The sequence below is a fragment of the Octopus bimaculoides genome, chromosome 2, assembly GCF_046866305.1.
Source record: "Octopus bimaculoides isolate indiv1 chromosome 2, ASM4686630v1, whole genome shotgun sequence".
Lineage (NCBI taxonomy): Eukaryota > Metazoa > Mollusca > Cephalopoda > Octopoda > Octopodidae > Octopus > Octopus bimaculoides.
The window spans coordinates 88,425,765-88,450,526 of record NC_142929.1 but is presented as its reverse complement, the minus strand read 5'-3'; the positions used below and the strand labels follow the sequence as shown (position 1 = coordinate 88,450,526).

At 35.3% G+C, this 24,762-nt stretch overlaps 1 protein-coding gene across 1 annotated transcript in view; it reads left to right on the top strand.

Annotated features, from left to right (window-relative positions):
- LOC106875741 (phosphoacetylglucosamine mutase) overlaps positions 1-22,917 on the top strand; it is a 92,264-nt gene extending 69,347 nt beyond the window's left edge. Inside the window, exons 14-18 of the mRNA XM_089347131.1 lie at positions 2,460-2,523; positions 9,132-9,254; positions 13,426-13,547; positions 17,268-17,319; positions 22,126-22,917. Coding sequence (XP_089203257.1) covers positions 2,460-2,523; positions 9,132-9,254; positions 13,426-13,547; positions 17,268-17,319; positions 22,126-22,209 — 445 coding nt within the window. The 3' untranslated portion in view covers positions 22,210-22,917. The remainder of the gene's footprint in view (positions 1-2,459; positions 2,524-9,131; positions 9,255-13,425; positions 13,548-17,267; positions 17,320-22,125) is intronic.
- The last annotated feature ends 1,845 nt before the right edge of the window (positions 22,918-24,762 follow it).

Here is a 24,762-nt window from a genome sequence, read left to right as displayed (position 1 = left end):
AGTAAATGACATAGAATAACATTGACAGAATTCTTTTTATTGTGCATCGATGATGACTTTAAAACATTAAAAGCCATTTGAATGTTTTCAAAGAAGAAATACTTGGTAGTGTTTATGTTGTCACACCAAAGGCAGGAGAACTGTATTATTTAAGAATTTTATTGCATGAAGTTCGAAATAGTATTTTTTCCTTTCCCACTGTGCATTGACATTTTCAACTTGGAGTGGTTATGACCCAACAGGTCACGGTGGGTACATCTATTATATATATAAAATTACAAATTAAAAACAGCTCTAACAATGTAAACATTATCAGTCACACATAATGTATGTGTTTTGTTTATTCACCAATTTGCTGCTGGGTAGTGTCCTGGGAAAATTCCTTACATGACACTGAGTGTTAAAGAACACTGAATGTCCCACACCAGGTGAGACAAGTTGCTTTGGGATGATCGAGGATAATAGATATTGATATTTTGCCATTATTGTGGCTCATCAGTACTAAGTACTTGGAACACTTCAGAATTAAATGAATTGCCAGTTTAGGACAAATATGCTAATAGTGGGAAGTCTATTTGCTCCACAGTCTATGCTAATTGTGTGAAGTCTATTTGCTCCAGACTGATAATTGATTTCATTTCGAAGTGTTTCAAGCACATGCTACTGATGAGCCACAATAATGGTGAAATATCAACATCTATCATTCTCGATCCTCTTGAGGCGAGTTGTCTCCCTTGGTATGGGACATTCAGTGTTCTTTAACACTTGGTGTCATGCAGGTCACTTTCCTGCAGCAAGTTGTTGTATAAACAAATACATACACTATGTATGTGCAACTGATAATATATATATATATATATATATATATATATATATATATATATATACTGACTTCCCAAAATTACACACACCACACACATACACATGTATACATAGGTAAGCTATGTAAACCATATCAATCACTCATAAGTGTGTAACATGCACCATGCTTTTGCTAATAATTTTAGATGCCTATGTAGTGATGAGCAAATATAAACATCCCCTTTGCACTTCCACCCTTGACTGAGCAGAACATTAAGGATACGACAGTTGGAAAGAGATAGGGCTGCACCAGCACTAGTCAGGTATTCATTTCCATTGGAGTATACTGGCCCACAACCTTTTGACAAACTGACAAACACCATAACTACTAGGTGTAGTATAAGTAAAGAACCCAGTAAATTAGATTCAGTAAACAAATATCTGAAGATCATACAATCCAGAGGTATATATATCACAGCTATTACATTACTAGCATATCACAAAGAGCTGAAACCACACAATCAAAATTCAAACAGAAAGCATTAACCAGCGTGGGCATGTAACTTAAAAATTAAAATTTTATTTTTGTGCAAAAGTATCTCACAGACCATTGTAGTTATGAAATGTAACACAGGGAACAACTTCACACATCAGGAAGACCTCAGAAAAAAAAGAAAAAAAACTAGAGAGGCATTTCGGTGATACAGGAATCAAAAGCCTAAACTCCGAACTGCACCATTTGAAACAACTCATACCTACAGCTGAAAGATTAAAATATAAATCTACAACATATAAATGGCAAATTGTCAAATTATTTGCCAAATCCCAAATCAGTTTATCACAGCTTCAGTGAGAACAACTCAATCTCTATATAAGATCAGGTTGAGAGCTACTGGAGATTTCTAGTGGAAACAAATGATAAATTCAACAAACAAGATGAATGGCTAAAAGAACTGGAGCAGGACTACTACCAGCATGTCCAGCAAAAGCAATATGAAATAAGCAGTGAAATACTGGAAACAGTTCTACAGAAAATGTCAAACAAGAAACCTCTAGGTCCAGACTGCAGAACAAACAGTTACTGGCTGAAAAATTTCGCCTTTTATTGACAAGTTTTCATACAATATGGAGAAATTATCAAGGACACACAAGAATTGCTCCAATGGTTATCAATTGCAACTACTCTCCTCATCCCCCAAAATATCCAAACCACCCTTACTAAAAGTTACTGCTAAATAACCTACCAGAACATCATGTGCAAATTATACACTGGATGCCTCAGTCTGTTCTTGCAGGATATGGGGAGACAAAGCAATATATTTGTAGGAGCATTCTTAGTGTATCAGTTTGAAAGATAATGGGATCATTGTGTTATCCAGAGCCAGAAGATGAGTTGTTTGAAGGATGTGAAAATATGCTTGTTAAATTATCAAAGAGTAATTTCTTTTGTCCAGTTACAATTTTTGTACTTATTTTTATTGAACCTATATTCTATTACTATATTTACCACTCCAGCATGGAATGAATTGGTGTAGAGTTACCTCTTGCAAAATATTGAAATCCTCACCGAAATTAACGGGAAGAAGCATTTACCTATCATTAATATTTCTGCTGACTCACCACTCTTGAATTACCACTTATTTATTTGTTTGTTTTAGTTTGTCTGAGGAAAAGCAATCTGCTGCTCAGAGACTGTGTACTCTAATTGATCTGATCAACCAGGTATAGTATTATATTATGATATTGCACTTTGAATTCAGCTTCATTTCATTTACAAAAGCTATGACATTATTTAACTGTTTTGTTACCATATTTCTATTAAAATACACTGACTCTGTTTCAATGAATTTTGAAAATAACAAAAAAACTAATAAAATGAATTTGTCATTATTAAGTTGGACATTTAGAAGGAAGGTTCTAATTAAGATAATTTTAAAACAGGAATTGGTGTCATAGAAGCAGGAGTGGTCTCAGGCAAGTTGGTATCAAAGTGTGCATGTGTGTGTTTCCATTTGATTTTACCTGAAATCTTTTGAAATTATTTGTTTTTTACTGCAGTAATAATATTTAAAGTTATATCTTTTTTCTGATAATAGTTTGAAATGGATGTCCCATAACTATTTGGGTTGTTATGGACTCACTGAAGATATTCAGCCTTCCATAATCACACAAATTATCTTGTTTGTATCTGTACTCTTCCATATTGGAACTCACCATAACAAGATAGTATAACAACTGTCAGTTATATTATGCCTGTGGTGAATTGTACTTTTTCATGATAACAAATAAAGTGGTGATGGATGATTGTGCTGTGCTTAACCCATGGAAATTAAGGCATTACTTATAATTCATACATTTTCACAACCAAAAATCAGCCATTACATATAGTTCATAAGAACTATATGTAATGGAGATGTTCGTGTGATACTGAATATCAAAGTACTATTCTTTTCTCCAGGTTCTAGATGAACTATAAACTGTAAATAATTATTACAGGTTGGCAGAGTTCCCTATAACTACATGTAAAAGTTATTTACAGCTAAGTAGACTTAGTAAAAGTTGACTATAGATGCAATGCAGTTTTGGCAATAGAATATAAACTATAAACTTGTCAGGTGGCTGTTAAAAATTCTATTGACTTGGCCTACTGTTAATTGAGAACCGTGTGTCTTGATAAAGGATACAATTAAGTGTAAGTAAAGAGATATCAACACAGGAATTTTCAGTCTTTTCTATTTTAGAGATCTGAGCTGTTTGAATACTTTGTTTTAGCACAGCTATATAAAGAACATTTTCCCCATTTTCTATAGATATTCCTCTCTGTATAAATTATATAAATCTTATCTTGAGACAATTAGTTGTCTAAACATTAAAATGTTCCTGAAGTTTGTGTTTTGTATTTAATTCTACATTTTTATATATATATTTATCATTTTATTTAGGTTTAATTCATTTAACATACCATATGGGTATTCATATACACTGTCTGCTTTAGGTTATTGTTTCTGTTCTCATTGGGTTCCAAATTGTATAAAAGTTCTTTAGTCCTGTTATGAGGCTTGTCTTTAGAAGGAGTATGTTGCTTTACAACAAATGATTATTATTTTATAGATGGTAGGAAACTTGTTAAAGGAGGTGGAGGTGTTATGAGCTGGTTGAGTAATTTCATTAAGGCTTTTTCATTGCTTCACATATTTTTCTTTTTGAATCACTGAGTTACTTTAGTGCTTGTTAATTTTTACTTTTTCAGTTTATATTTTATATTTTTCAATTAAGCTTTCCATTGCCGATAACTGTATTTAACTTGCACTACCTTCTTACTCAACAGTGTCTGTGTGCTGTTTCTTTTTATTAGTTCTTAGCCATACCATTCCCTTTCAATTAGGCTTATGAAATGGAAAAAGACAAATGTTTCTAGAAATAATTTAACTTGGTATACTCATAATGTTTCTTTTGTTATTGGAGTTTTAGTTTGGCTGCTTCTACTATTTTGTTGGTAATTTGTCATGACTTTAATTTCTTGTTTAGTAATCAATGACTTTGCCTCTGATAATGTATCTCTTTATACTAATCTTTTATCTTTTACTTGTTTCAGTCATTAGACTGCAGCCATACTGAGGCACCACCTTGAAGAAATTTAGTCAAATAAATCAACCGCAGTTCTTGTTTTTTTTTTTAAGCCTGGTACTTATTCTATTGGTCTCTTTAGCTGAATTGCTAAGTTACAGGGATGTAAACACACCAACACCAGCTGGTGTGGGTACAAACACAGACACACACACATATATAAATATATATGCATACATAAACACGCAACAGGTTTCGTCTACTAAATCCACTCAAGGCTTTGGTCAGCCTGAGATTATAGAAGACACTTGTCCAAGGTGCCATGCAATGGTACTGAACCCAGAACCATATGGTTGAGAATCAAACTTCTTATGACACAACCACCCCTATGCCTATCACTAGAAAATTCAGGAGAATAATAATAATAGGCCTATCTCTCAACTATTGTATTTGTTCACCTGAACTGTTACTTTTCTCATCACTTTCATTAGTTTGATTGACTGAATCTCTCTCATTGTAGACATTAAATGTAAACTCTTCAACCGAAGAATAAATATCATCATCACTAATTTCCTTAACTGCAAAGAGTCTTGCGCTTGCTCATCACACACTCATTTTATCACAAAATCGTTTTTTCTTTTCAAAGCAAAAGTAAACAACAGCTAGGGGAGGTGGAGGGGGGGGGCACATTATTAACAAGAAGTCATGAACACAGTTGATTACAAAGCTGCAATGTGATAAGTCATCTGATTTTAGTATTTTATCTTTTTCTCTGCTTGTTGCTCATTACTGTTTTAGCAGAAATCTGGCAGAGATGACGTTTAAGCTATTCTCATTATAGTTAAAAGAGTTGTTGGGTTGATTTTGGTGTTGCTTCTAGATAGTAGTGGTGATAAACGTTGCTTTACACACCCACATACACATATACTAATTGTGATCCAAGAAAATATAGGCCCACACAAATATTCACAACAATATTCACTGTGATTTAGTGACACTTGCACACACATACACACACACATACATATGCACACACCTACACACACGCATACATACATACATATGCAAGCATAAACACACACACACATACATACATACATATGCAAGCATAATCACACACATGTATGTATGTGTCATGACTATAGCTTGTCAAATTCTGAACTATATTTTGATTGTATCTAAGATTGCCAAGAAGAGGCCTTTTGAGTAAAAAGAAAGTGTAGCCTTTGAATTGTTAAAATTTTTTTCTGAATTTCCTTAAGGGTAAAATAACAGGCTATATCCCAGAATTATAGGTCAAGCTTTACAATTTCCATAAGTGGGAAATCCCTTAACCTGAGACACCATAGTGCAGACAGAGGATGTCCAAAGTAGGATTTCCATCTTTATACCAAATGTGCTAGACAGCTAAACTGCATAATTTTTTTCTTTTTATTTTCTATATTCATTTAATAAATTGCTACTCCAATTAACTAATCTTGTAGGTTATTTTGTTTTTCTTTGCTCAATATAACATTATTACAATCTACCAATTGTTAAAATCCATGGGTTTTCCCCTTTTATTTTAAAGATTATCTCTTATTACTCTGATTGAATTACTTAGTTGTCTCCCTTGAACTGTGAGATTGCTTTATGTTGATAACACCTTGAAGGTGCTTCTTTTCCACTTTACCGAAAGGAGCTTTGGCCAGAATGAACTGATGTCGTCAAACGGTATCCAACAATCATCAGGTATTTTGACCCTAAACCACAACACCCTCCCGTTGGTGGGTCAGCAGAGGTTCCAGCTTAGCTCCTCTCTCTTGCTCCATGATCAGCAAGAGGCCTCTCACATCCTGTGCATAGCTACCCTTTGTTCTTTTTCTCTCATTCCAATGGCTGCAAACATCATCCATACCAACAGCATCGAACACAGAAAAAAGAAGTAACCTATGAGATTGTTTAATCGGATGAATGTAGAAAGAAAAAAGAAGAAAAAAACGCAGTTAGAGCTTTCTAACACATTTGTCATAAAGATGGAAATTCTGCTACAGGTATCCTCTATCTGCACTGTGATGTCTCAAATTATGGGATTTCATATTTGTGGACATTGTAATTAGATTTTTTTAACATATTATTCCAAGTATATTATTTTTCTCATATTTATTCTTGAATTGTCTTGTTATTAGGAAACAATCTGCATTTTTTTCCACCTTGTCCCTTTTAATGTCTTCACTATAAAAGTGTATAGTGTATACACTTCAAAACAAAATACTTTTATTGGCTTTAGTTTCAAGCTTTGTGAATTTGTAATAATTTTGTGTATTTTTCTGCTAGGGGAGTTTATATATATATAAAGGTTATAAAGGGTATTGGATTCAACCAAACCCAAAGATACAGGTAATACCGAGTAAGTGCTGTATACTGGCTAGTTTTGCCCCTGTCGTTGTATAAACATGAGTGGGGAATATAATATAGGTCGTGTATTAGCGTGTGTATGTATAAAGAGAGAAAAAGATAAAGAGACCAATGGCAAAGTTAGAAATATATTTTATGGATAAAGTCTTACAGCTGTTTCAGGGAAAATCCAATGTATCTCTTCATCGGAGACGGTAATAGTTGAGGAATGGATTATTACATCTATAAGAGGAGATTTGTAGTAAGAAGTGAGAGCGATGTGCAGAAAAAAGAACAAAGAAGAAACAGTACTTGGAGTGTAGCTTTATTCCAGCAGTAAACATCCATGTAAAGAATCCTTGCGGGTATTTTCCGGAGATAATTGTAGTAGCAAAGGTGGATATATATCATATCGTATCTGGAGAACTATGTGCGTTGTTTACTCAAAGGATAGCCTTTGTGTAGGGTTAAGAGGTCAAGCCTTAAGACAGGAAGGAAGGGGGAGGAAGCAATTCAAGTGAGAAATATGGTTGATAGTAGTAAGCAGTTGTATGGTCAGTTATTCTGACAAGAAGGAAAGAAGAAGTAGAGAGAGCAAAAGGAAGAATGTGAGGGTGGAAGCATAAGTTTAGTAAGGAAAAAGGAATGTGGGGAGGTAATGTGGAGATGTAATTATTGTGTATAGTGTCAGGCTATGAACCTATAAGTGGTGAGGGTGTAGGTGGCATTCTAAGAACAGTATTAAAGGAAAATAAGAGAATAGAATTAGTAGTGATATGTTCTAAAAATAGAGCTAAACCTATTTTCAAGATGGTAGAAGGGGGATGCTACCTAGAGTTGATTGGGGTTATCAATAGGGAGTTGTGGGAGGTAATGTGGAGATCTATTGAAAATACGTAAAGGCTATGAAGGAACCTACAAGTGGTGGTGGTGTTGGTGGCTATCAAAGGAAAGTATAAAGGAAGTAAATTAAGAAAAAAGATTTAGTAGTGATAAGATCTAAAAAAGAAATAAATCTATTCTAAAGGTGGTAGAAGGGGGACCAGTTGCATAGGTTACCTATAGGGAGTTGTGTGAGTATGTTGTGTGGTCATTTGTGAATTTGTGTCTGTGATAGAATTTGAATGTATGGAAAAAACGGTGATTGCAGGTGCTAAGTGTTTCGTTATATCGATTAGGTAGAGTGGGAGAATTGTATTTTAAAATATGGAACGCCTCCTTTAAGCAAAGCTTGCAATTAGAGCGCTGGCCCTGGTATAGAATTCCAGAGTCCAGGATGGACCATTTTAAAGTATACTGGGTATTTGTGTTTTTGAGGTGGTGAGTGTGGTTAGCTAGTGTTGTAGATTTACTGTGTTTGTCATATCTAAAAGAGTGCAAGTGGGCTGCATAGCGTTGCTTGAAGTTTTTAGTTGAACCTATGTATGCAGCTGTAGAGTTATATAGCAGATTGGTTACAGTGCATTTATATATTACGTTATATCTTACGCAATGCGTTTGTAGCGGGCAGATTGTCCCGGAGCAACAGTTACAAGTAGATGAGACTTGGGGGTTATGCTCTGTGGTAGATGAGGCATTATTGCTGGAGGATATGTTTATAATTAATATAAACAGTAGGTTGCAATATTTCACCAAAAAGGAGAACTATAATTGTCACTAAATGTGACTAGGGTGTTAAGAAACATCTACATTGCTAGAAATACGACCTAAAATGCTCTAATTCTCTAGTTAACGCACATGAATGAAAACATACACTAACAGGGACCTGAATCATCTGAAAAATGCTGATCGAGAATTCTTAATGCAGATGTTAGATTTGGCAGTTTCCATTGCCTCATCAGTTAAGCTCACTCAATCTCAGCTTTCCTTGGCTTGCTTCTCTATTAGCGAATATGTTTTCGTCATCCAAATTAATGTATGATTTAGCAATTTTCTATATTTGCATAAAATTAATATAAATGGCAGGTTGCAATATTTTACCAAAAAGGAGAATTATAATTCTTACTAAAGATACCTACATTGCTAGAAATACAAGCTAAAAATACTCTAATATTGTAGTTAATGCACATAAAAGAAAACATATACTCTAACAAGGATCTGAATCATCCGATTGTTTGGTGGTAGTGGGTTCAGGTTCTTCATCTAATTCAGGGTTAATGACAAGTTCCCTTGTGAATTTGCAAGCTTCCTTGACAATAGAATGTGACTTTGTGCTGCTTTTGTGTTAGCATACAAGCTGCAGCATCCAGTCCTGTAATAGATAAGTACCTCTTCACTGCTATTGTTCTACCTGCATTGTTCCTCTTCCCCCATTATTTCTAGGTAGGTACAATAATGTTGTTGTTGTTGTTGTTGTTGTTGTTAAACAAATGTTGTCAACTTTACAGACTGTGGGTGATTCAATTTCGGACATGTTGCTTATAGAAACCATCTTGCATTCTCTTGGTTGGAATACAGTGAAGTGGGATGCAATTTATAAAGAGAAGCCATCTGTCCTCAAACAAATCAAAGTAAGATTTTAATTTTTCCTCCTCCTCATGATATTTGTATTCCTTACTGTCTTTCATTAAAGAATAATTTACTTGTATCATTTTGAATGAAATTCACACAAAATTTGGAGAATAAGCACCATGTTTTGAATTATATCTTATCTTATAGAGCTTAATCCATATAACACTCATAAAGCAATTACCATATCATCTCAAGATACAGGAGCGTCTAGTGATTTGCTTAATATTTTGAGGTGCAGAGTCACAAATTAAAATTCTTCTTGAATTATCTGGGTAATAGATAATTCAATAATCCATTTTTATTTATTTTTACTGAGAGTGGATAGCTGAAAGGATATTTGACCATAAATCTGCAATTATTTTATTTCTTGGTTTATTGTGAATACAGGCTTAATGTTTTCTCCAAATTGTACTTTTGTTTTATAAATATGATTAATAAATAAAATTTATTTCAAAATATAAAAAAAAACCCACCCAAAAGGATTCTTGACCTTTGGGTGAGAACAAAAGTCTTCCACAGGGTTAATGTGACTTATTCATGTTTTTGTTCTGAAGAAATCTATCCTGCTATTTGTCTGCTTTTTGTTGCCATCTTGGTAATGTGTATATAAAATGATTCATTGCACATACTGATCCCCGACTTTCTCGCTATCTGTGACTTTGAGATTGCAGTGCCTTCAGGTTCTGTTTATGCAGGCTGTGGTACATTGTGCAGTGCTTGAAATTACCCAACATTAAACTGAATGTTGTTTCATATATTGCATTTAAGTACCACTGCAAGCTTGCAACATTGTCAAAGTTCTTTATTACCTGTGATAATTTTGTATCGTTGGTGTTGCTAGTCACTGGCATAATGGCCCTAAGGTTGTTCCCTGAAAGATGTTACTCAGAATTTGTGCTTCCTTAGAGAGGGCACCATTAACTGACTTCTATGTAGCCTGACCTCTATGTAAGTCATGTATCCACTCTCCTAGTTTGCCAACTGTGCCAAGGTCTCACAGCTTGTGACATATCCTGCCATGATCCACCTTCTGAAAGGTCTTTGCATATTCAAGATATATCACATTGAAATTTGAATGGTCGAGCAACTTCTTCAAAAGCTAGTCATACTGTTATAAGAGGTGTGTGAGGCAGCTTCTTCCTGAACAGAAGCCATACTAAGTATTGTTCAGTAAGTCATTTTCTTCTAAGAACGCTATCAGTTTCCTTCTCAGGATTTGTTTCATGATTTTACTGACATGTGAAGTCAGAGAGATAATCCTATATGTATGTGTGTGCAAAATGGTAATGTGAAAATTATAAAATAAGGAAGGTGACTAGACGCAATATAAAATCAAAAAGGAAAAATTCAGTTGTCATTAAGTGACTGAAGGTGCAGGGTGGCACCTATATTACCAGAAACAAGAGTCAAAGGCCCTTATATCTACAAAAAGCACATTGTCTATATGTATATAAATATATATATATATATTCATCATCATCATAATCGTTTAATGTCCAGGACGATTGACAGGAGCTGGCCAGGTGGAAAATCTACCCAAGGCTGCTGTGTCTGTTTTGGCAGGGATTTTACAGCTGAATGCCCTTCCTAACACCAACCACTCTACAGAGTGGACTCAGTGCTTTTTATGTGACATGAGCACAGACGAAGTTAGTTTTGGCAAGATTTTTACAGCTGGATGCCCTTCCAGATACCAACCACATTACAGTGTGGACTGGATGCTATTAAAGTGGCACCAGCACTGGCAGGGTAACCAAGTAACTCACAAGACAAGGAATTATGAGAGGAGCAGGGCATTTGTGTCAGAGGATGGAAGTTAGAGTGTGACAAAGAGACAGAGAGACAGAAGCAGGTGTCTTGCCACAATAGAGGAGGTGATCCTGTATCAAATAGTGAAAGATTAGAGTGTAACAGAGAAACAGAGTGGCAGAAATAGGTGTCTTGCTATACAGGTACATGGTTACCCAGTGAGAGAGAGGTACAGAAAGAGGTCAGAATCAAGTGTGCTGATATAAAGGTGTTATTTAGTTACCTAGTCAGAGGAGAAACAATGGCCCAGTGGTTAGGGCAGCGGACTCACGGTCATAGGATCGCGGTTTCGATTCCCAGACCGGGCGTTGTGAGTGTGTATTGAGCGAAAACACCTAAAGCTCCACGAGGCTCCGGCAGGGTATGGTGGCGAACCCTGCTGTACTCTTTCACCACAACTTTCTCTCACTCTTACTTTCTGTTTCTGTTGTGCCTGTAATTCAAAGGGTCAGCCTTGTCACACTGTGTCACGCTGAATATCCCCGAGAACTACGTTAAGGGTACCCGTGTCTGCGGAGTGCTCAGCCACTTGCACATTAATTTCACGAGCAGGCTGTTCCGTTGATCGGATCAACTGGAACCCTCGACGTCGTAAGCGACGGAGTGCCAACAACAACAATATGTATATATATATATACTCTTTTACTCGTTTCAGTCATTTGACTGCGACCATGCTACAGCACTGCCTTTAGTCGAGCAAATCAACCCCAGGACTTATTCTATTGGTCTCTTTGCTGAACCACTAAGTTACAGGGATGTAAACACACCATCATCGGTTGTCAAGCAATGTTGGGAGGACAAACACAGACACACAAACATATACACACACATACATATATATATATGCACATATATACAATGGGCTTCTTTCGGTTTCTGCCTACCAAATCCACTCACACGGCTTTGGTCGGCCTGAGGCTATAGTAGAAGACACTTGCCCAAGGTGCCACGCAGTGGGAATGAACCTGGAACCATGTGGTTGGTAAGCAAACTGCTTACCACACAGCCACTCTTGTGCGATATATAAATACAAAATGGGACAACGCGAAACATCCAAACAGTTAAGTGATACTAAAAAGGGGACAACAAAACATCCAAATAGACGATACAAAGAAAACAAGGACGGGTCATTCTGAGCTTTTTTTCCTCAGTCGAGTTCCAGATTATCTTTGCAATTTCGGCTGGTTATTGTTGAGATTGCTCCAATCTGGCCAGCTGCAAGGAAAAACTAAGCTAAGAGCATTAGATTTCTTGAAAGAAAGCAGCGAATGTATATGAAAACAAGGACTGAAAAAAACGGAGAATGTTACACAAATACAAATAACAGGACATAACAACAGGTGTCTTTCGACTAAGGATGAATTAAATTAAGCTGGTGTGTGTGGAAGTAAAGCCTTATGGCAGGGTTACAAGATTTCACAGGCACAGGGAGGAATATAGATGTTGCACGGACGGCTGCCGAACCAAGAAAGAAAGTTTAAGCTTGGCCGAACACCAGTCACGTGGGGAGAGAAGAGAGAGAGAGATATATACACACATGCATATCTAATATGTGTTGTTGTTGATGATGATGATTAAAACACATTATCATCATCAGCAACAAGGCAGTGAGCTGGCAGAATTGTTACTGTTCTGGACAAAAATGCTTACTGGCATTTCTTCTCATTTGTCATTCTGAGTTCAAATGTTACTAAGATCAGTTTTGCCTTTCATCCTTTCAGGGTTGATAAAAAAAAAAAAGAAAAGTACCAGCTGAGTAATCAACTGTCTTTTCTTCAGTGACAGTAACTTGATAACATTCCCTTTTCAATATAACTCTGTCTCATCTACATTGAAAATAAGTTCCTCTGGATATTTGACATACTGTACAATAGCTTGAAATTCTCTAGGGAATGTTTTAGCTGCTTAATGTGTACACTTGGTGCATCTCTGTTTATTTTAACACTGCAAAACCTCTGTGAGTTTTACAACACATACTATATACAAATGTTTCATCGCTTTCTTCTTTTCCTTTCATTTCATCCACAAAAAAGAAAAAATTTGCCAGGTAATAGCTTATTGAAATGTAGTGGAAACATAAAGAAAATTTCCATCTTCTAAAGTTGAGATTAACAATATGAAAAATTATTGTGAAAAATTTGTTCCATGAATATGATGATCAATGAAAATAAACAAGATAATAAATATAGTCAAGATTCTGATGTTGAAGTTTCACTATTGCCAATTTTACCTTTTATTTCTTTAAAAATTAGAAAATAACTGCAAATATAAGAAACAAAATGCTCTTTACTTTCCATTCTACAGCTGGTCTTGAGTTTGAAAAGGCAATGTAATGAAATTACTTATTTATCTATTTAATAGGTGAAAGATAAGCTTGTATTTAAAACAACTTATGATGAACAGAAACTAACTCAACCATTAGATCTGCAAAATGCCATTGACCAACTTTGTGCTGCTGTATGTGGTGGTCGTGCCTTTGTGCGGTAAGAATGTATTTTGCTTTCTTGTCTTTATGTGAAGCAGTTCTTGATTAATTTAAACTTGAAATCAAAAAGCTTGTTTTATTTTTTTAATAATCTGCTGAAGTGATGATTCAAATGTTAGGAATAAAGCATAGATGTGTGATGTATGGAAGAAAAGAGCATTGGCATACTTTAGATAGATATCTCTTTAGTTGATGATAGGAATGTTCATGTTTTGTTTTGGATACCTGATTCACAATTTATATATGACCAGTATCTTTCAGGTATTCTGAATTACTGCATTACCATCATCAATTTATGTCTGGTTTTTTTTTATGTTTGCATGGGTCTTCTCTAGTTCAGTGTCTCACCACTTTTTGCAATCCCTTGTCATCTCCTCTTTGAGTTCAGTCCATGCCACTTCTTCCCATGTCTTCGTCTACAGGTTCCATCTACATGGATCACATGGTATTGTCTTTTCTCTTGCACACTACATCTGATACTTCTCATAACCACTTTTTCCTCTGTGCATATTTGTACTTCCTCATTCATTTACATTTTTACATAAGAGGTATCACTTGTATTCAAGAAAGAAGAATGTGATGGTAAGAACAGTTGTATAATGAAGCACTGTTCATTTAATGTGGCTGGAACCTGCAGAAGATGAAGACCCAGGCAGACATGGGATGAAGTGGTGAAAGCTGAGCTCAGAACTTTGAGCCTGGTAGATGAAATGACAAAGGACTGGGATCTCTGGCAATATGAGGATATAAAAAAAACTTACCCTCCACAGTAGGTCTGAGTTTTAGAAGTGCCATATTTTGGATCCTCCACCTGTTACAGTGACTCCTCCTCATGCAATACATCTCTTTCCCCTCCCACCAGTAACTGTATCATCATTACTACTCCTGATACTCACTGCCTTCCATCTTCTGCATCTTTCAATCATTCCCAGCTCTTGTCTCATCCTCCTTTCAACCGTACCTATTTTGACAGTCTGTATGCCCCCTCCTCTTTTTTTTCCCCGTGCTAAGTGTAAGCTTACAGTTCCCTCTGTATGAACCTGCTCTGCCTCGTCCACCCCAGTAATAACCTCATTTCCAAACATGAAGCTGTTCCTCCACCTACCCTAGGCATGTAGTCCTGCAGCAAACTGCAGGTGACATGAAAAAAGCACCCAGTCCATGCTGTAAAGTGGTTGGCATTAAGAAGGGCATCCAGCCATAAGAAAACCATACCAAAGCAAATATTGGAGCTTGATGTAGTCGTTGGACATGTTGATTCCTGTCAAACCATCCAACCAATGCTCACTTTATTTCTTTTCAACTTTGCATATGCTCTGCATTCAGTGATCATGTTTTCATACCATACTGTATTGCACTTTGTACACAAGCATCATAGAATTGTCTTTCACTTGCAAAGATAGCCCCTTTGTAGCTTCCTCTTGAGGAATTGCTTTGCCCTGCCTAAGCTCTTCTCCTTGCTGCACAGTGTGTCCTGTCACTTTCATAGATCGCTTCAGCGATATCAGTGACACCATCTGGTTCTGTGCTGAACTAATCTGTAATGTCAGTTTTGACAGTGTCAGGTGGCAACAGGTTAAACTACAGTTGACAACAGATCATGCCTGTTAGATTTGGTGGCCTTGGCCTCCATTCCACATTGGACCTGGCTCTGCCAGCTTATCTTTCCTCAATCTCCTTCAGTTGCACCCTCATTGGTGAGGTACTCCATGGAATGGCTGAACATGACGTGACCAGGGAACTAGAGTCAGCTCTAATCGGTTGGACTGTTGAAGGTCTTACCATCTCCCAGAATACAGATGTCCAACGTAACTGGGATAACATCAGATGCAATTCTGCCTTTGGATGGATTGAGATATCTTTAAACTAGCACTGCCTCACCTACCCCTGTTCTGCTTCACAGCTAAACAGCAGTGTATAGCTTAATTTGGTGTTCTCTTCATCTTCATCAGCCACTACTCTCTTTGATGATGAGTGCACTTGTAACAGAGTGGCTCCATGCCTTGGTCTCTGCATGTGTGAGCCTCACAAATGCCGATATGGAGCCTGCATCCATCATCCTGTAGCCAAAGCATAGGCCAGTTCTGCCAACATGCCGCTCTGAATGACAAAATTAGAAGGGGCCTTGACACTGCTGGCTTCCCATCACAACTGGAGCCTGTGGGGATGGTAAGTACCCTGACGGAATAACCCTCTTCCCATATGGGAGAGGTAGATCCCTAATCTGAGATGCAGTGTACTATGACACATTTCTGGCTCCAATCTTGCTGCAAACTTGGGTATCACCAACCATAACGCAGAGAACAGAAAACTAAACAGATACAGGAGTTTTACCAAGTGCTATCAGTTTGTGTTGGTTGCATTCAAGTATTCTTGGATCATGCACTGTCGATTTCCTCTGCAAAATTATGATAACTGTGGCCCATCTTAGAAATTATCTCCATGAGGTGGGCTGGCTGCTGCAGCAAGTGTTACTGGCCATTCTCCTTAGCAATGCCTTTGCAATCATGTCCACAAGGGTGTACAACCCATTATTCTCCCCCACCCCATCTTCTACTGCTTAACCCCCCACCCCATCTTCTACTGCTTAACCCCCCACCCTGTTTTCTTTTTCTATGTTCCCTTGAAATAGTTCTGAGTATTTTTTCTAGATAATTTGATGTTTTATACTTTTAATGCTTTTTTTCTTCTTCCTTCCTCTAAAAATATGTTCATAAAAATTTGCGACTTTAAAAATATTTTAAAAAATCCCATTTACTGCCTTGTTTTAAAAACAGCATATGGTTGTTAGAGAAACTCATTTTGGGGAGGAATCAATGGATATGTGCTGCTGAGAGTAATCATAGAAATGAAAAAGAAAAAGTATCTTAGAGAGTATATAAATAAGTAAATCAATAAATAAATAAAGAAAGAAAGAAAGAAAGAGAGAGAGAGAGAGAGAATTGAATTGTTAGGCAGTTGGCAACAAAATATAAATGTGTGCCATGATTTTAATTTTTATAATTATTAAAACTTATCCAAAATTTTTGTAAGGTTTGTTTGAGGTTGTATCCTGAAATTAGTAATCATGCTTCAAGTGCTGAATTCTGTAACCAGATTGAGTATAGACATTTGAAATTAATAAAGAATATATCTATAGATTTTAGGTAACACTATATGTATGGTTGTGAAGCATGGACCCTAAGTGAGAGTGTACACCAAATGACTGACTTCCTTTGAGATGATATGCTATAGGCAAATGCTATGGTTCAGCGTGGTAACCTGTAGGACAAAGGATTCAGTATTAAGGGAAATACTGAATATTAGTGGGATAAAAAGTGGGGAAGAGGGTCATACAGGGCAAAGTGCAATATTTGGGCCACATTATCAGGGCTCAAACCTCTTTGTCCACATCCTCAGGGGTTAGGTGAATGGAAAATGAGTTTGCAGGTGACAAAGACATAGATGAAGTGGTGACATCAAGGACTGGTCAGGGAGGACACTGTTGGAGTGTATGACTGTAGTGTGTGGCAAGGAGTGCTGTGTCTGAATGGGTATCATCATCATCATTGTCATAAGTATAGATAGAAGTAAATACCTTGTCCTTAAATGCAGTATTTTCATTGTTAGAAACAGGACCAACCAAATTAGTTTCAGTTATATGAATCCAATAATGTATTTTTTCATATATTTTAAAAATATTTATGAAACAAATAATTTATATTTATTTTCATTTCAGTCCTTCTGGAACGGAAGATGTTGTTAGAGTATTTTCAGAAGCAGACACTATTGTAAGGGGAAAATCTTCTGTATTTATGTTTTAATGTTCTTTGATATAATTTTGACTGTTAATGTACTTATCCAATTGCTATTCTTCCTTCTGTAATATTCTGAATTCATCATAAACTATCGTTTCTCAGTTGTAGTTATTTTTCTTACATCACTAATAATGTTAAGAAAGGTGAAGATGTCACATATTATTCCTTACTGCCATAAAATCTCTTCTTTTGTTTCTGTAAGGTATCAATATAATCAAATTTTCAACAAAAATACTGCTCAAATCTCATTGTACAACCCTTAAATTTATCCAAAACCTAACCAAGCATGTCAATGCCAGTTAGACTTGACATACATTCACTCAGACACTTATGTAATGACATCAACTCTAACACTTGTCTCCTAGATTCTAATTGCTGAGCTAAGGATATTGTCAACCAGTGTATAGTTAACTTGACCAATAGCTCTACAGTTGGCAATGGTATCTACTAATAGATACCAAACTTTATTAACAATAAAAATAGTTCCACTGCATAATCTAAATAAAAAAAAGATCTTGTCTAGGGCCAATAATAAAAATCCTTACAGTTTATATATATTGAAGAGTTTGTAAACACTGTTCACCAGAGATAAAACCTTGAATCAGCTTTCAGATAGGGTCCTACCCAATATCCACAGAACACTCGGAATCTACAAATATTTTCAACCAACTATTTTACCCACCATCAAACCTGACCCTCTCTATATATTTTACCCTTCATTCATTCCTCAAACCACCCATACATTCCTTTTTATTTTCACTATACTTTATTATCTTTCCAGTCTTTTAAACCATTCAACTTCCCTCTTTATTACTGTCATCATCAGCATCAGCATCATCAGCATCATTTAATGTCTTCCTTCCATGCTAGCATGGGTGGGACGGTTTCTCAAGAGCTGGCCAGGCAGAAGCCTGCACCAGACTTCTGTGACTGTTTTGGTAGGATTTTTTATAGCTGGATGCCCTTCCTAATACCAACCACTCAGCAGAGTGGACTTAGTGCTTTTTATGTGGCACAAGCACAGGTGAGGTCAGTTTTGACAAGGTTTTTACAGCTGGATGCCCTTCTGTACACCAACCACTTTACAGTGTGGACTAGGTGTTTTTAAGTGGCACCTGCACTGACAGGGTCACCAAGTACTTGCAAGGGAGATAAATAGATAGTTAGATAGATAGATAGATAGATAGAGAGAGAGATCAGGAATGAAGACAGAAACAGGTGCGCTACTGTAAAGGAAATACATGATTACTCAAGCTGAGGGAAGTGCAGGAGAAAGAGAGAGAGAGAGAGAGAGAGAGAGAGAGAGGGGATCAGAATATAAATGGGATGGTTGAGTAGAGGAAGAGAGAAATAAAAATGGTGGCAAGTGCCAGGGCATACCTTTGAGGTTCAAAATGCCATGATATAAGTGGCAGGATATTTCAAAGGAAGTGTGATTAATGAGTGCAGAGTGGGGAAGTGAGTGGTGAAAACCTAGGTATATATATAGAGTCGGTGGGGCTTAATTTACATCTCCATCTTTTTCTAACCATATCTTAATTTATTTCATCTTGTTGAGCACTCAGCACATTTCTTTGAATTACCATCATGCTTCTTATCTTCACATTCTTAAATAGGATTTCTTTCCACCTATAAACTCTTAATTGCTTTCCTTCACTAAAATAATCAACACTACAAAGATTGTTTGTCAACATAGCATGGCAGTCCTGGTTTAGGACGAATGTTGCTGTAATTTAGCCCCAGGAGACATCTTCTCCAGCTGGCTATACGACACGATCTGTGTCCTTATATTTTCAAACAAGGGAATCTAGCACCCTAACTCAGCTCAAAACAATATCTGTGTATCACGATTTCCGGGTTATTTCCCTTCATCAGCACAGAATAATTGTTTGGCTGGAGGTGGCGCTGCCAAATTCCTGTTTGAAATATATAGTTTTCAAAGTGACAACTAGTCACTGATCTATAAATTGAGCTGAGTGGGGGTGCTAGATTCTCTTGTTTGAAAATATAAGGACACAGATCGTGTCGTATAGTCAGCTGGAGACGATGTCTCCTGGGGCTAAATTACAGCAACATTCATCCTAAACCAGGACTGCCATGTTATGCTGGCAAACAATCTTTATTCCAAAGTACTGTTGCTGAATATCTCTCATTGTGAAATTTACAAATAGTAATTTTCTCACTACATCTCATATTGACTTTTCAATGTCACTTTTTCTGCTAAGTACTTTATGTAAAAAGTTTTTTAATTTTGATATTGTCTTACTTTATACCTACACTGTATACCTGTCCATATTCTTTTATCCAACAGTAACAACACAAACAGTTCCAATTATACTATCAGACCTTACTGAATATATGTATTTTGTCAGCTTACATTGAAAATATATAATAAATATATAAATATTTAACTTTCACTCATTAACATCTGTTATTTACTGTTGTTACTTTAACTTTTGTGTTTATTCACTGAAACCAACTTGGATAGAAATTTCTTAGCATCTTTCATTTAATTCCCTTGTCATTCATCGAACTTTTATCACAACCTTTACCTGTATCATCCTCATTAAAGTCTAACAATCCACCACCCTTCCTTACTTTGATTTGGCTTTTTCCAGCCCTTCATTTCGTAACTCATTTTCTACATCAGCTCAACTCACCATAATTTTGAAATGGCCAACATCTTGGTCCCCCACCAGTGTTGGCTTGTTTATCTCTTCATAACTTAGTGGTTTGGCAAAAGAGACCAATAGAATAAATACTAAGCTTTAAAAGAAAGAAAGCACTGGGGTCAATTTGTTTCACTAAACCCTTAAAGGCATCATGACCACAGTCCAATGACTGAAATGTATATATATATATATATATAATATATGTGAGTAAAAATAAATATATATATATATATATATATATATATATATATATATATTTAAATCTCTACCAAATATTTGGTAAAATATTGTACCTGTTATCAAAGTAGCAAAATTCTCACTTGAAAAGTTGTTTATACTTTGCTTAAATATAAAGACTTTCAAATGTGATACAATTTTGGGTGCCTATCAATTGAAATAAGAGCCATAACGAAATCCTATAATAAAACTTGTTTAATATCCTATGCACATTTCCATGCAAGATCCCGACTCACTCTTGTCTGAGATAAGAAAATGGTGCCTTGCATCTCTTCAGGGCCAAGTTACATTAATTCACATCGTATGCATGTAGCTACTTAATATCCTACCTTAATATCCTACGTTATTTTACTTAGTAACCTGCCTTGGAGGGGTTAGTTAAATCCATACAATGATATTAATTTAACATGGATTGCGTTTATTTTCATAGAACCTTTTTCTATAATTACACTTATGAGTTTTGATCTTAGTTACTTGATTTATCATTTATAATTCTATGTAATTTAGTATCGATGGCATCGAAATAATTGTTTACTTTTTACCTTATCGATTAAATCCCTTCCTTCATTAATATTGTATTTGAATTCCACTACTAAGCTAATGTAATGTATTTTTAAAACTTTGATGGTTGCAATTTGAATATGACCTAATTTATTTTATTTTGTAATTTATATTTTCTAATTTATCTTGTTTGCATATCCTTAAAACAAGTCTCATAACTATTCTAAACTTAAAAATAAATATAATTATTTGTTATGATTATTCACAATGGAGTGAATTATGTAAATCAAAAATATTATTTACTAGATTTACCTCTCATTGACCATCAATTTATATTTGTTTTTCTATTCAGATCTATAACAGATAATTTTTCTTTCTTTGTTTTATTTACTTTCAAAAGTCCAACGGTTTTTATTGAATATACAGCATCGTTTGCTTGTTGCTACTTAACATCCTAAGTTAACAACTCTACTTAGTTACTTTACTATATAACGGTTTTCTTAACCGATATTGCAAGCAGTTTCAATTTGTTCATGTTGTTACAACCTGATTATAAATCTCCTTTATACACATGTAATTTAAGGACAACTATTAATGTTGTCTGCTGTGAATTAATGTAACTTGGCCCTGAAGAGATGCAAGGCCCCATTTTCTTATCTGGAAATGTGCATAGGATATTAAACAAGTTTTATTATAGGATTGCGTTATGGCTCTTATTTAAATTGATATATATAAATATATATAAATATTATAAACCATGTATCATATATATATCATGATGATGATGAAGATGATATATATGTTATATATGGTTTAACAGACTTTCAGAATCTTTCAAAATTAATATGTTGGAAAATGGAACATCTGAAAAGGTAGCTTTTTAAAATTAATATTTCTTTGTAGCATTATCCTCATGTATTTACTTCAAGAGAACTAGTTACTTTCAGTGGGGAGTTGATACTGTTTCAGTGTGGAGTAATATAAGCTGTATGTTGTATTTTTATTTCTGCTACAGTAATTTATTCTAGTATATGTTGCTCATTTCCTTCCATTTAATCGAACTTAAATTGCAAATTACAAAATAAAAAATATGATATTATTTCAAATTGTGATTTTTTTAAAAAACTGATGCCTTTATTTATTTTTTTTGATAAAGATATAATTTGTAATTATGATATCCATATATATAGAAGTTCATGTTCTTTGCAGTTTCATATTTTCCATAGATTATTTTACTGTAGAAATGTTTTTGTGTTTTGAAAAGAGTTCAGTACTTGTTTGTAGTTTCAGATTAACTCCCACTCCTCACCCCTCTTTACTTTGTCCAACTTTTTGAGCAGACACTAATGTTGTTATCTTTCTATTTCAGGAAGATGCAAAGAAGCTTAGTTTTAATGTTTGTGAGAAAGTATATGACCTTTGTAATGGTGTTGGAGATCGTCCTACATTGTAAGCTAAAATAATCAATTGAAAATATTATCTAAGAATATTATTTGATATTTTTTATACAAATTTATTAAAATATATTCAAATGCATATACATATAACTTTACAATTTGGAATTTAAAAAGAAATTCATATTTGAAAATCATTAGAGGGGAAAACTTTTGGTTTGTAATTTCTGAATTTAAGAGATCGATCTTGCTTATTATTTTTCTGTCTTTATGTCTGATTTGTGAGCAATAATGCAATAGTTTTTTTATTTTTACATTATATTATATTTTAACATGTGGTGGTGGATTGGCACCTTTGCCATTCATCCCTCCAGGGTTGAGAAAATACAGTACTGGGTTAATGATATTGACTAATATCTTCACCTTAAAACTATTATTAGGGCAATGAGCCAACAAAATCAAGTGTTGCAAGAAATGCTTTGTGATATTTCTTCTAGTTCTTTACTTATTGAGTTGAAACCCCACTGAGGTCAACTCTGCCTTTCATCCCTCTGGGACCAATAAAATAAAGTATCTAATAAATACTGGCATCAATGGTATTGACTAAATACTCTCCCTCAAAATTGCTGTATTTGTGTCTAAATTAGAAACTGATATATTGTGAAATATAATTTGCTATTCATTGAGGAGGGAGGTAATCATGAGAAACAATTTTCAAATATTTTTATAGCTACCATTTTATTCTAATAAATATAATTTTGAACACATTTTGGTTATTTTTTTAACTTTCAGCATGACAGATAATCTATGTGTGGGCTGAAGAAAAAGTGTGTATGTAATACAGTGAAAAATAGATGTAGTTTGGAAGAGTTAAAGTGATTCCAGATAAAGAGTTAATGTAATATATATATATATATATATATATATATTGTGTCTACATTAGTTACTTTAATGTCTGTTTTTTTGTTTAATGCTAGTAGGATTTTATGGCAAGATGCTCTTCTTGTCACCAACTCTTACCTCTCTTTCATGTAAGGGATTGCTTATTCCAGAGGTCTTTGAAAGCACAGAGCAACTGATTGCAATGTCATCAAATTATCAATATCATCATTGTTTCACTCAAGCAATAACAAATATGAAATTTCAACTTTCATGCATATTTGCTCTCTGTTTGTCTGTCTGTTTGTGGGTCTTCTCTGTCTATCTCTCGCACGCACATACACACACACACACACACACACACACACACACACACACACGAAAAAAAAAAAAATATATATTAGTAGGTAAAAATTCCATACAGTGTATTCAATGTAAACTGTAGACACATAAGATGCGCAGTAGTATCACAGGTAGATTAACAAAGAAAGTACACTTTGTAGGTGGCAGATGCATAGGAGCAATAGTCACTAAAAGTAGATGGGAAATACATTTCATCAAATGCCTAAGAGGATTCCTAAAGTTAATAGTTTTTGTCCTTAGGTCAAGGAGTTGGGGTGAAAGTAGTACTTAGAATAAGAACAGGTTTGAGAAAGTTCAGAGAGCTAAAATGTTTTCCTTTGAAAGTGAAAGACAGCTTGTGTGATACTTGTGTACAAACAGCAATGCTACATAATAGTGAGATGTAAGTCCTGAATGCAGAAGACATATGAAGACTAGAAAGAAATGAAGCAAACATACCTGCTAGATGTACATAGTTAGTGTTCATGAATGACCAAGTGTTGAGATAAAAAATGGGTATAAAGAAAGAAGACTGCACTAGTATGATCATGCGAGGACAGCTGTATAAAGGAATGGATGGAACTTGTGGAAGAAGGAAACCTAGAAAGACATACGACAAAGTAGAAAAGGTTGAATTTCTTGGAGGAGATGACAAAAGACTGGGATGACTGGTGAAATTCTAAGCTTGAGAAGACATGACCATCTCTAAACATAATTGATTCCCTTGTTTAATTTTGTCATCAGATCTTCCCCTTCTTTCATTTTCTATCACTGATCTCTCCATCATTTGCCCAACTGCAATAATATACTACTATAATTAAATGAGGATTGAACTACATATTTTATCATTTTATTTCTGTGGTACCATTTGCTTTTCTCACTACCTGGAACCATTTCACTTGAAATCCATCCTTCATTCTTAACATTGTTCTTCTCCACTTATGTTTTACATTGATTTTACCAACCATTCAGTGCTATCAAATGATTCCTTCTTCTCCCTCCTCAGAACCACTTCCTGTTGAGCGACTCCTATTACTATACATCTTCTTAGTATCTCCACACTGTATGTCTTCCTCTCCACTCATGCTCTTACAATCCTCTCACACACACATACATCATCAGCATCATCTTTTAATGTCTATCTTCCATATTGGCATGGGCTGGAGAGTGTCTGCTGCTTAGACATGGTTTCTATAGTTGGATGCTCTTCCTAATACCAACAACCTTTTCCCTTTCTCTCACCCTACTTTACTATTATCCTACTGTTTGTCAATCTTCTGTATTGCCTCTCACCTTCTCCCAAAACTCACATTCCATTGATCACCCACCACCAATCACTACATTCATCCATATACCTTCCCAATCTCTGCTCATCATCTGCCCTCCCTTAC